Source organism: Tachypleus tridentatus, chromosome 2, assembly GCF_004210375.1.
Source record: "Tachypleus tridentatus isolate NWPU-2018 chromosome 2, ASM421037v1, whole genome shotgun sequence".
Taxonomy (NCBI): domain Eukaryota; kingdom Metazoa; phylum Arthropoda; class Merostomata; order Xiphosura; family Limulidae; genus Tachypleus; species Tachypleus tridentatus.
Window position 1 is genome coordinate 33110337 of NC_134826.1, and position 14473 is coordinate 33124809.

The window sequence follows — 14473 nt, forward strand, 5'->3', positions numbered from 1 at the left end:
ATGTATTGAAATAATAATTTCTCTTTATCATACTGTCCTCACTATTGTTATCACCTCTTGCAAGGATAATTAAATTTACTGACACTGAGTATTTGTGGCTGTAAGCTTTAGCAGGTAGATTAAACAATCATGGTTTTCTGAAAACAGAGGAATGCTCTCTACAATGCATTAATTTGTGATGGGGAAATTATTCCATTGACTTTTTGAAAAGCTCCTGTGTGGTTTTATCCTTGAAAAAACTAGCAAAACTTCAGTACTAATGGAGGGAATTTTGAGTCAGAGTTAGGATGCATGAAAAGTTCAGAGGACTTTCCATGAAGATGTGAAGTTCCTACCTTAAATGTCATGGGAATTGAAACAGTGGTCAGTGGAATAGTCTTCTTTCCACCTGACTGAGTGAAATGTACCTGGTTGTTTTGGATTGTACAACAGAGTGAGATCTACAGGTTTTGCCCAGTTTGCAAGTTCTCAAGCTGTGTTGTTGCTGACATAGCTTCATATATGGTGGTGGCTGTTAAGGCCTCTGACTGATATTACTAGATGTTCTGTGTCTGTGAGTACCAAGGCAGACCATAAATTTGATAGAAGTGTATATATATGTTAATGATCATTACATTATTTATTATGATGGAAATGTAGGAAGAGGTCATCTCTTTAAATAGTTTCAGTATTGTAGGTGAGGGTAATTTTGATGTAGGTAATTATAATGTATTTTTTGTGATTTTTATTTGTGAAAATGGAATGCACAGGATATTTTTTTAATTGTACAGATGCATTTCTAGATGATTCTCTTGCAGGATGATGATGTCCATGTTTTTATTGTATGATTATTTCCTATGTATGCAAGTCACATTTTGCTTTTGATAAGACTTCAACATTGAGAAACTAGACTGTCATTCCTGGTGTCATTTTTCTTCTAAGTGTGTAGAGAAAAGGACTTTTAATTGGAACTAGCTTGCTGTTCTGACCAGACAGTCATTTAGCAATAATATGTAAAGGCACATATTACTGTCAGTGTAAGGTATAGTTGTTATACATAAAATGTAAATCTTGTGTACATTTTATATTATTTGATATTTAACTTTATATGGTGGTTGGGATGTAAAGGTGTGCATGATATGACCTTTTACTGACATCCAACATTATCTTATGTATGTGATGTAAGTTATCAACTATTTTTTTTGTTACCCTACTTTACTGGTTTAACAACAGTACATGAAGTGGAGAACAAGTACCAATATTATCAGGGATACTGATAAAACCTTAGGTATGTATTTTGGAAGCTTTTAGAGTATATGCAAACTGTATTGTGGACAGAAGTACTGTTGTTCTTCACATGAACATTACCTTGCACTCTGACTTGTCAGTCTGAGTCAGATTGTTGTCAGTTTAGAGACATATCTTGAGAACAAATATTTTTGTAACACCTGTGTTTTTGTTTGCAACACTCTTGTTGTACATCTTACTAAAATCTTACCTTATTTCATGGAGTTATATCTAGTAAATTTGGAATTATGGTCAACATTTCTTTTACAATCCCATTACATTTAATTAAAACATCCAGTGTACAGCTGTCTGAAATGTTGCTTATGGTTATATTTTTGATTAATGTATTAACTTTGCAAATTGAACTTTTTTTACTGAAGGTAATCAAACTGTAAGAGAATCTTAACACTATACTTTACAAGTTATAATCCAATGTCCATGTTCATTTTTATATTTCAGGATTTTCTATGGTTAATGCAAATTGCATTTTAGATTGTAATGTTTCAGTAGTTCCATAAGTTTTAGTTTTATAAATTTTGTATACTCTTGCAAAACTTGTAAGAAATCTATCAGTCTGTGTTTGATGAAAAACCAGCTACTTTTAACAATGTCTAAAAAGCATGCAGAAGTAGAATTATCATGACTGTTTGTTATATTATTTGCACTTTTATAACAGTTTTTCCACAATTACTTTTAGTATTACAGTTGAAAGAAGATTTCCAACACTGAAATCTGTTTTAGTAATATGTTGTAGATCTAGAAGTTGAAGTTTTGTTGTTTTTCTTCATAATTTTGAAATGAACAACGTCAGTTTACTTTAATTAAGTTTATTTAGCTAATGCTCTTTGTAAACATACTTGAGTTCTTTTATTACAAATTACAGCTTTTACAGAAAAGAAGAACATCTTTAAAACAGACAGGATGTTTTAAACACTGGTGTGATCATTCATTCAGCGTTCTATACCATAAAAATGTGTGTTCTTAAGAATGAGTGCACCAGTGATTGAAACATTGTACCTTTTTTTAGTTGTAACTTGTAATAAACAATACTTATAAACAGTAAGAAACTCGGTTAGATTGGTGGATGTTGGTTTAACTCTTACAACATATTTTATTGTTAAAGGGTCTGTGTACTTGAGAATGGTCACAATAGTGATTAAAATGCCCTATTTGTTTTAAAAATATTCTTTTATACTGTAAAAACTGTAACTTGTGGTAAAATGATACTTATATTCAGTAAGTAAATTCAGAATGAAATAGTGTTTTGTTTTTTTTTAAATAGGACATGTACTATATACATAAACTGGCATGTATATTTTCATGGTTTTAAACGAAAATGTAACTGTGATTATAATAAACATAATTCTCCAATATTTACTACTGAGATTTAGTAACAGTTTTGGGATTTTGCTTGTTTGTTTTAAATAAGAAGGCATTTTGTAGATTTTTATACTGATTCATATTAAAATGCTCTCTGTATTTACTAGATGAAAAAACGAAAACGTCGTGGCAGGTTACCTAGAGATCTACAGGGACTTATGGGAGAAGCAAATCTATGTTTTGCTCGAGGTGACTACGATGATGCCACCAAAATGTGTATGGAAATTATTCGACTTGGTAAGATAACTCTATTTGAAAGATAGTATATCATTGTAGAATTATGTGTGTGTGTGCATTGTGTGTGAGTGTGCGTGCATGTGTGAGAGCTTGTGCAATGGCATCAAAAAGAAAATTGGTTGATATCATGACTTACCATCTGTATAATACAAGTCAAAACATATACCTGACCACCATCACCAAAGTGAATATTACAGTAACATGATAGCTATAACCACCTACTATATATGATGAAACTTTGTAGAATGAACAGCAATGGCTGTTGTGGAAACACAAGTGTAGAGGATGATGTTACAAAAGTCTTTCACCTTTCATCTTCAGTGTCAGTGTGTGTGTGTGTAAGGTATTGCTGGTTTTTATAATGTCGTGTTACGGTTGGTTGGATTGTCACTGTTTCTGATTGGAGGAGAGATTTCCTGTAGATTCAACCAATGGCAGCCATTGATGACTCACCTCTAATCTGGAATCTCTGTTTAGTGAATGTTTAATAGTGTTAATATAAAATGATTCTTTGATTCTTCTTGTCTTCCAGAATTTGTCTGTGTCAGTGATTCTAGTTTTCTTCTATTGTATTCTGTGTCCAATTGATGTGGCGTGCTCTGCAATGGCTGAGTTTTGTGTTTTCACGAGTCTTGCAATATCTTTGTTCTTCTTGCAAGTTTTCTTCCAAACAAGCACTTGCTGTCCATTATACAAAGTTTCATGATGCCTAAGCAATCTGTCAAAGAAAACCTACTCTATAATTTTATTCTAAGCAGCATAACCTCTCAATTCTTAAAAATAAGGCAAAGTTAATAAAATTTTGGAAATTAGAACATAAAAAGTCAGAATTGTATTATATACCTAGTTCACTAATTTGTAGTAAACTAACCAAACAATATTCCTATAGTGCAATATCCATCTTGCCTTTGGGTAGTGCTTGAGTACATTTTCTGATTTGTATTACAATGCTATATGAGATCTATAATTATTATTATTATTTTTTTAAACAGCTATTGTGGGATTACTGACATATTCAAAATCAGTTATGGATGATAAGTGGTAGGTTGGTTTGAGATTTTATGAGTTTGAGCATTCGGGCATTATCCCTTATAATGTTATCTTCAGTAATCTTCATTAGAAATATTCACAAGCATTTTAGATGTCTGTTGGCAATATATGATACCTCCAAAGTCTTTTGGGCACTGTTATATTATTTCAAGCTATTATTCAGATGGTCATTTTAGTTGGTTTTTTTAAATTCTTCACAGTGTAAACTTAGTAATATTTGTTTTTTGGAAACTATTTTCATCATTGTATTTTGTTTGGTGCTGAGTTTTTGTTCATGTGCAGATAATGTTCACAACTGTGATTTTGTTTACACCTGTGTATGTGGGACTTGTCAATGTTTAAAGCACAGCTGCAAGTCTTGGTTGGTGTACATTTTTGTTTTTATTTCTGGTTCAAATAGTTGGACAGTCTAAAAGCTGGGATTATTCTTTTTACCAATCTGTTTGCCATAAACTTGTACATGCAAAGCAATTCATTACGTGCAAAAAATCCAGATAGTCTACTACAAATAAAAACACTGAGTGATTCTCTCTATCAGGTAGAAATGAGGCTCCAACTTTTGTATTCTCAAGATGGCTCATGCTGTACTTTATTTTAATTAAATTTTTAACACTCATACCAGCTGTCTTGAGAATACATTTTTACTCTTAAGTGGGTTTTTTGTCATCGTGAATTACTCTAACCTTTTAACTGTAATTTTAGTTATTCCTCAACTATCTTCTTAATGCTTTGCTGACCTTGTATTTATAACTTACCCTTGAAGGTACAAGAAAATCTGATACCCTATCTTTAGTACTTTCTTGGTCTTATTTAATCTCATCATTGCAACCTACATTTCTCTGCAGTTAACAACAACACTAGATTAAAAATCTTTGAACATTTTGAAATTATAAAGTAGAATTTAAAAACCTTGAATGATAAAATTATGATCTTACTTTAGGTAATGAAACATACAAATTTTCGAAAATATTGTTTATATCACAAGAAGAAAATTAAAACTGTATTGAAAATAATAATTGCATGTTAGTAAATCAGTTACTGCAAAGTTTATCCAGGTTTTTAGAAAGTTTTGAAACTAATTAACTTCAGTATTAATATTTACGACAGGAAATGTACAAGTACTTCAGATTGCTTGCTGACCTTCACAAACAAATCCTTATGACAAATTGATTATTTGTATATGTAATATCTGTCTGAGGAACAAGTGAGATGATTACCAAATGTATGGGGAGGGAAAACTAAAAATTGTATTCATTACCTGCATCTGAAATACTGGAAACAACATCTTTTGTGCATGATAAAATAATTTTCTCATACATGAATACTAGACTGTTATGAATACTCATAACAAAACTTAAGGTGTAGATAATACTTGGTATAGACAAGAAAGTAATCTTGATAGCATGAGAGGAACAGTACTGAACCAGTGCAAAAAACACTGGTATTTTTTTAAGACAGCAAGGGAAAAATATAAATGTACATTTTCTTATATCTCTTCACACAGTTTTTATTAGTGATATATTCTGAGAGTATTTTTGATTTATTGTGAAGACAGGAAAGCGAAATGTAAATAATGTCTGTAAGTTTGCTTTACAATTATTAAAGAAGTTATATAATACTGACTGAACATATGCAAGTCTGTAACTTACCTACTTAATAACAAATAAAGTATTTTATAAAATTATACCTCTAAACACTAAATGTGAATATATGTACCTTCCATCTTTGTTTATCTATCTATGTATAGTAGTTGTGTGTATCTCTGTATATACTCTTCAAAAAAAGAAACGCAAAAGGCAAAATTTGAGACATATTGTTAACAAGTTTATTTTGGGTAGTTCTGTATGACATGTGTGAAACTTTGCACATTCACTGCTGAACATCCAAAGTATGCAAAGGTGAAGTCCACGCTCACTAGTTGAAATTTAACGTCGCTCAACGTCAATAACGAGTATGTCCCCCCGTGAGCATCAATAACTGCTTGGCATCTCCTGCCCATGGAAGCGATGAAATGACGAATCACATCCTGTGGAATGGCTGTCCACTCAGCCTGCAAAGCTGCTGCAAGCTGAGGTAGAGTCTGCGGTTGAGGTTGTCGCAGTCACAGACGTCGGTCCAACTCGTCCCAAAGATGTTCAATGGCGTTTAAATCTGGTGATCTGGAGGGCCAGGGAAGGAAGTTGATGTTGTGGTGTCTCAAGAAGACAGTGGTGAGTTGGGATGTGTGAGGACGGGCGTTGTCGTGTTGAAAAACGTCGTTGACGTTCACCATGATGGGTTGCACATGGGGCCTAAGAATCTCGTAGACGGTTGCGTACGGTCTGATCGGAAATACTATGCAGCCCTGGTATGGTTGAGGCAGTAGACGTTGCAGTGGTGGTCCTATCCCAAAGGTGACGTAACCGGATGTTGCGATCTTGTGCGGGCGTGGTCACACGAGGTCTGCCAGATCGTGGAAGGTCACGAGTTGATCCAGGTTGTTGGTGACAATTCCATAGCCTTGTGATGGTGCTTGGGTAAACATTCACAGCTCTGGCAACATCTGATCGAGATTTGCCTGCTTCCAAGCGACCAATGGCGTTGTTGCATTGTGCTTCAGTCAGTCTTGGCGTAACTGTATTGCGTGTCACACTGAGCTATGGAAACGGAGAACACGTCACTTTTATAGGGATTTTGCACATGTTGCACTTGCAGAACATGCAGATCTCTCAAACAAATTTATTGGACACGAATGCGTTTTGGCGAAAAATCCGATGTTTTCCTCCGTTTTCAAAGTGCACAACTTTTATTGTCATTTTGGTCTGACAATCAGTGCCTTAACATGTGTAACATCACATACTCTGAGCTTGTAATGTTATTACATATATTTCTCTTTAAAATAAAAATATCCCTTTTGCATTTCTTGTTTTGAAGAGTATATGTATTTTACACAAAAGAAAAAAAAATTCATAGCCAACACAAGATTTAGAATTTTTTATGTCTATATTGTTTAAATATATATAATTTATAATTGCTTCTCTTTCATGTAATGAACATTTTTAAGTTAGTTAATAATGTATCATTTCTTTGAAGCTTGTATTTTTTTTCTTATACTGTTTGAGTTGAATTACAATGCATGTACACACACACGTTAATGTGCTTGATCTGATGTATTAAGAAATTGAAAAAATAAAGATATTTATATTTCCTCATCTGTACTTTGTTCAGCTGGTGTATTTTTCAATAATTTTTAATTTGTATCTAATAAAAGTTACACATATTTATAGTTCCAACAGCACCAGAACCATTTCAGACTCTAGGGATGCTTTATGAAGAGAAAGGAGACACAGAAAAAGCACTTCAGGTATTTCTTCCTAAAATTATGCTTTATGGAAGTGTAGTTTTTTTGAACTTATACGTAATTTCTACTATCTTATAAGAGAAATGGATATCTGGCTATTGTGCTAGGACATTATTAGAACCTTACTAGCAAAAACTATGTAAGCGAACACACAGGTTTCAGAGATGGAAATGAATTTTTCTAGTTTTTGATCTATGTTTTATGTGTGGAAAGCTGTTTCAGGTATACTTATGGCTGTGGAATATTTCTCAGGAAGGATATGTGTATAATATGGTTGTTAAAGGATTTAGTGATATGTTAATCAGTTAAAAAAAAAAGGCAAAACCTTGTACATTAGAGCCTTTAGGATAGTAATGAGCTATCAAGTTACATGTCAAATCAGTTTGCAGCACTGCTATCATTTACAAAGTAAAGTTGTAAAAAAGAATCACCTAATTCAAAAAGCTATTCCTGTGAACTGACACTAAGTCTTGTGTCATTAATGGGGATAATACACAGAATTTGAAGTTGATTGAAGTTCATAAGTTGCCAGTTACACCTTCAGAGACAACAAGTGTATTTATGAGAAAAGAATTAAGAATCAGTCTCATTTTGTCCATTGACTCTCAGGTCACTCAGTGAAGTTACAATTGATGTTTTTGCCTTTGTTTTGCTTGAATTTCATTATGGAAACTAATATCTACTTATAATTGAGGATATGAGGAAGGTTCATTAAATCTTTTGCCCTGGCTATCCTTTACATGACATGACATGAGGTTTTAGTTTTACATTCAACCTATGTTAAACTACTTTTTGTTTATGTTATACCAATTAGTATAGCATCATATTTTTGCTAATAATTAATATTTTACCAGTACATAAGTTTAAGTTCTTAATTTTACAAGGCAATATTAAAAAAAAATTCAGAATTTTCCAGAGTGAGATACATTTTGTCTACATATCTTTTCATCTCTATTTTATCCTCCCAAAGCTACAACATTAATAGCAAATTACTCACTCTAAAATGCTCAGAGCAAACCATAATTTTTACAGGCTTTAATTTTGTTTGGTTATAGAACTATCAAATAGAAAATCAGACACCTTGTACCACACCCACCTGTCACATGTTTTCTTTCAGAATTTGTCAATAGTTATATCTTATGCTTAATTATATATTACCAACAGCTAATATAAATTTAAAGTTTTCATTTCTTAAATGATGTATAACATTGTGTTCTAAACATAGACTAGTAATTTTTACTTCTGAATGAACTTTGGTTTCCCCAGGAATCACAGCAGCTAGCTTGGATGCATTTGTAATGACTATTGTCACATAACTGGAAAGCCAAAAAAAGTGTGATTGTTAAAGGAAATTGTCTGCATTTTGCATGTTATTTGTCTTATGTTCTTTGTTGCAGTAATTGATTTACTTCTACCATTAGTTTAAAAGAAAGTAGAGTTAACTGTTATTGTTAGTAGTCAAGAATAAGAAAAAAAAAGAATACTTGAGTAAATAGTTTATTTCAGGTTTTTCTGTTTATTCCTTATTTATTGTTATAAATGTAACTAAAGTTAAAAATAGATATCTTTTTAGGTTAATTAAGGCTGGATTAAGTGAAATACACAATAATAACATAATAAAAATATTTCATGAGACATACACATAAACAGCTTGGGTTAGCTTGTGGGAAAAGTAATATTTTAGTGTAACAGGAGCTACATGTTTCCTAAGTGATTTACAACTTATAATGGTGAGAATAGTAGTTAGACACAGTTCAAAGGACAATAAAACAATAAAAGTTTAATTATAGATAAATGTATATTGTTATGAGCTTAAAGCTACTTAGGATAAATGAATGCAGTTTTGTGCTACATTTGAAGTCATTCTGGAACAAAAAGGAGGGTAATTTAGATTTATTTTGATTTTTGTCTTTTTGTGGTTATGAGATCAGTCAAATTAACAAATCTTGAATAGGGTTAGGGTAGAGAAAACAAATAAAATATAATGATTAACTGAAAAAAACATTTGACATGTATTTAGGAGATTTTAGCAATTATATAAATAAAATTTTAAGATTTTTTAAATGAAGAAAAGTATCTTTAATCTTAACATGGACTATCTGAATGAAACACTCAACATAATCAATAACAGATCTTTTTTTAGTTTATTAAAAATACTTCATTAACAAATAATTTTTTGTATGTAAAAGGTTTATAATATTTACTGAAAGACTGTCAAATTTTGTGAAGATAAACATACTATATGAAAAGTTAATAGTATCAAATCTGTAAAGACTATACATGAGTAGTAAAACATCACATGGCTATGTGGAGGAGGTTTGGATGTATTGACCTTACCATCCTTTGAAAAAGCTTACTAATGAGTAACTTTCACTATTAGATCAACCATCACCACAATGCAGAATTATAGTGGCAGCTGTGTAAAAGATAACGTTTATGCAGAGATGTATTTTTATGCTTTAGTGATAACAATGCAAGGGTTACATTGGGTAATGTGATGGTTATGCGAAATATGCACTGTGACAGTCCCACAACCAGGCTTTTATTAGTGTGTGTTAGCTCTGTTTGTCTAATATTAGAAACTGCAGTTGTAACTAAGAGATAGCACTTGTTCAAATGACATTTTTTAACTAGTTACTTAGCTCATAACACAATTTCAATAAAAATGTTTTTGCAAATAAACCATTACAAGAACATTGCTAATTCTTGCCCCTTTGCTTTTATGCATATAAATAGTGGGAAATATTTTAATTCAAATGCAGTTAAAGTGTGTGATAATTGTAGTTAATTTCTGTCTTTTCATAGTTTTTTAAACTAGTGTGGTTTACCAGATTCATTGTTTTATTTGATGAATAATAAATTAATACCTTGTCTAGTACTTCCCTTATGATTGCTTAAGAAAATATTAATTTTTTATAAGTTTAGGATGTGTGTCGGTTGTTGTATACTTCTGAGCAATGTTTTGGATGTGGAGAAGTACAAAGTCATGCTTTCTTTTTGATTTCTCTCAGGTAAACTTAATAAATAATTGATTAATAAATAAATAAATAATTACTAATCACCAATATTTTATCTTGAGAAAGTGTATGGATAAGCAAGTGTTTCCTTGGAAGTGGCAATAATATTAAAACTGTGAACTCTCATTATATGTAAAAACAAATGTGTGAATAAAAACTGTGATGTACTAAGACTTATATTTGAATTGTCCTTTATAAACAGGTGTATATCTAAGCTAAAATATAAGAATTAGGTAGTTTCACAGAGCCATAAAGCTTTTTATGGAATCCATCATTGTATGAGAAATAATATATAAAAGTAAAGGACTTCTACATGCAAACTAAAAGATGTATTGAAAGAAAAAAGGTTAAATAATTTTTTCATGTTTTAGGCACAAATATAGAACATTTAAACTTTGTAGTCTGCACATATACCACAAGTGAGTTATCTGTACTATGCACATTGTGAGTATTAAAACTTACTTTTTTTAGCATTATAAACCTTTGGCTGTCCTGCTGAGTCATCAAGTGTAAAAAAATGATGCTAAACCAGAGAATGGATCTTATAGAAAAATTCACTCATTGCAATTGAGTGTACTATCACACATTTATTTACATTATGAAATGATTTATTTGTGACAGATTGTAAAGAGTAGAAGTTATAACAAAGATACATACTTGTTAATATTGTGTACATCCACAATACAAAACAAATAATTCCTATTTACCAACTTTATTTTTTCAGTAATATCATTGAAGCTACTAGGTTGTTATTATTATTATTATTGTTTACTTATTAGCAGTAATAATAATTACAGTAAGAGCTCACACAAATACATACACATGTATGGAAAAAAAATGCAAACAAACTGTAATGCAATTTCATTATGGAGGATAAACTATTTGTAAAAGCAAATGTTTATGCAAATAAACACATAATGTAAAAATTGCACCAATTATAATGATTTCATACCACTTTGAGTTGTTTTGGAAGTTTGAGCATAAACATTTTGGCTACTTACCTTATAACCAACTATAACATGTTAAAATACAAAATGTATAAACCACTAACTTTGAGTGAGATACACAATAATTTATTACAGTGTGTTTGGTTTAATGAAAATTGACTAAGGATATGTGATGACATTTCTACTGTTGAACTGCTGAACAGAAAGAAGATATTTAGTTGGCAATGCTGATTGCCACTATGGATTCCTCGACAAAATAATGTGATTAGCTGTCATTATGTCTCCACAGCTGAAGGGGTGAGTGTGTCTGGTAGCAACAGGTCATGCCAGGTAGAAACCAAAGTAAGATATTATTGAAAAGAAACAAAAGTTGACATATCACGTGATGAATATAGAAAGACAACATATGAGAAGTAAAGTTAATATATAATCCATTTATTAAGATATAAATTCTTGTATGTATTTCATGTTTGTTCATATTAGTATTCTTAAAAATGCTTGAAAAACTGTTTCAGGGCTAATTTAAATGGTATATACATTGTAGATTTGTGATTTATGTACTGCATCTACCTGTTTGGCCTTTAGAATGGATTACCTTCAGATTTAGCAGATGAAATGAGTTGGTAGAGTTAACAAAAAAAAAAAAGACAAAGTGAAATCTTGAGTAATCAAGACTAAGTATTAAAAGATGTGTACTGTTAGAATGGAACAGTTCTAATGGGCTGAATGGCTTCTTGTTGTCCCTTAGATAAGTTATACAGTTTTATTAGTTTGCTAAATATTTAACTTGTCTGTAATGTAAACATGTGTTGCATGTGTGTTATGATTATCTTATATATACACACACATACATACACTGTTTGTAAAAGTTTTGGAAGGTTTGTTAAAAATGACAATTTGTTTCAGGTTTTTGACAAAGTCATAGAAAATGAAAATTTTCTCCTGTCAGTATCATAAACCAATGTTTTCCATAATTTCTTTAATTCAGGATTTCATTGTGTAATATCCTGTGATGATGGTTTTCACAGTGAGCTCTTGTGTTTATCTGAATAGCAACTTGAATTATTTCATTTTCTACAATGTTGAATGAGGCTATTGATATCTGAGGTTTGCCATTCAAGCAACTATGTAATTACAATTAATTTGCTTCTTCTATCATTAATTTTGAGTTATGTGTATTGACTTGAATGTGTACTTGCATAAAATATGTTGGGCAAATGTATATTTAACAATGCATAGCTTCTGAAGGATGAGCATAAGGAATGGTTCATTATGGGTGCATATTGCCAAGAAGATAGTTGCAATGTATGCTATAAAAAGTTTAGCAATGGTAGCATGGGTGAGCCCATTGTGATAAGCCTTATGAAGGGTCAAAAGCATGAGGCTTATGTGCACAAAATGTAGTTATAAATGGCAGTCATGTTTGACCATCATCAGTTTGATATCTTCTGAATCTAGGCTGATGCCAGATAGGACATCAGCAGTGAGACCTACTGTTGTGATAAATCAACATGATCCCGTAGTCCAGTAAGTAAGTGAATCATATTTCCAAGTTGAATTCAGCATCATAGAAAATGGGCTTAATTTCACTGATTTTAAGTAGAATTAGTTGCAGTTAGTCTCTGGGTGATTTACTTCTTTTCATCAAAGTATCAGCACCTAATTATGCAATCTATTCATTACTTGACAGGCTGGATTCACTTTTAAAAAGAAGATGAGTGGAATGTTGAGATTTTGTGTGTCCTGAAGACCATTGTTAGCAGGTGCAGTTAACAAAAGCTGTAAAAATGTAATTGATCTTAAATATACTGTTTGTGTCCATGCATTGAACTATGATACACATCCAGTTTACCTCCACTTAATTTACTTTGGCTCAGTTTTACTAATCTGTAGTCTCCAAACTTATTATAATTGGGTAATACACTTTATCAAAGTATAGATTGAATGGACCTCTCTTGAACTTAAACTTTGAGTTTAAATAATGTTTGGAATACTAGGTTTATTTATTACAAATGAAGTCTTTGAAAAATTGTTTCCAGATAGTAAAATTACATCCAAGTTCTTTTGTGGAGAGCAAAAATGTGCCCTTGTGACTTGTTTTAGATTGTCCCTATATATTTGGTCAAGTCTGTATCAAACGTTTGGAAATGATGCAGATTTTGTGTTCTTGTACAACTAATCCTTAAAAAAACCTTTGGTACTTTGTGGAAAGACAAAATCTTGTGATGAGTAGATTTACTGATTTGAAATTTTTTAACCGTATGGGCTAATTTTCTTTTAAGCCATTTCTTACAATTGACAAAAGATCTAAATCGTGGTCTTATTTTGCAATTAGGAATGGATGAGACAAACATTAACTAGTTCATTGAGAAAATATAATCAAAAGTTAAAAACTACAAATCCAGACCCATTTTTATTCAGCATTTGGTCTTGTTGTGTTCACACAGTTCATGGGGCTCTTTGTACTATTTTAAGTTTATCTGATTAGGATTTAGAAGTAAAACTTAAATCAATGTACTTTCTTTTCAAAACTTCTCCAACCAGATGGGAAGACTTTGAGGTAATAACTGGATTTTTGAAATTTTGTCTTACCCGATGGGTAGTGAATATACTTGTTACACAAAGGGCAATTGAAATTATTCTGAATTTCCAGACATAGATCAAAACAATTGATTTGAAATTAACCTCGTAAACACTACCAAAAAGTCAAACCTATAATACCATGAATTATGCAGCATCTGATATCCTTTCTGTAGCAAAGCTATCATTTTATGTTTCAGTATCTGAAGAAATCTCCATTTCTGATGAAATATCAGACTGATCACCCTGTGCTACTTATTGCAGCTGTGATCCAGAGTCTGTGATCAGAAATCTTTTGAAAAATGTTGCAAAACAAAATGTGCTATCTAGAGCAGACACTGTATTTATATTATTGAAAATTGACTTAAGCAGCATGGGAAATATCAAATTAGCTAAACATGTCAATATCAGTTACTGTACAACAGAAAATAGGAAAATATTTATTGCCACAGAGAAGGCAACCTCAAAAGATAAACTTGCACTTTTCAATGAATGTTTGTTTTGATCTGTTTAATTGAGAAATTGCTAGTGAAGTGTCCATTGAAACATTCATTTACTTGTAATGCCACCTGTTTTTCTCCATTGAAAATATCTCGGAGGCAATGGGTAGTAAAGCTCATTTGCAGCATGTACTGTCCACTCTTGTCAATATGAAA

The 14473-nt window shown here is 31.5% G+C and overlaps 1 protein-coding gene across 1 annotated transcript in view; it reads left to right on the plus strand.

Annotated features, from left to right (window-relative positions):
* Positions 1 to 14473, plus strand: part of LOC143245469 (general transcription factor 3C polypeptide 3-like) — a 124615-nt gene that overhangs the window by 25894 nt on the left and 84248 nt on the right. The window contains exons 6-7 of the mRNA XM_076491829.1: positions 2754 to 2883; positions 7200 to 7276. Coding sequence (XP_076347944.1) covers positions 2754 to 2883; positions 7200 to 7276 — 207 coding nt within the window. The remainder of the gene's footprint in view (positions 1 to 2753; positions 2884 to 7199; positions 7277 to 14473) is intronic.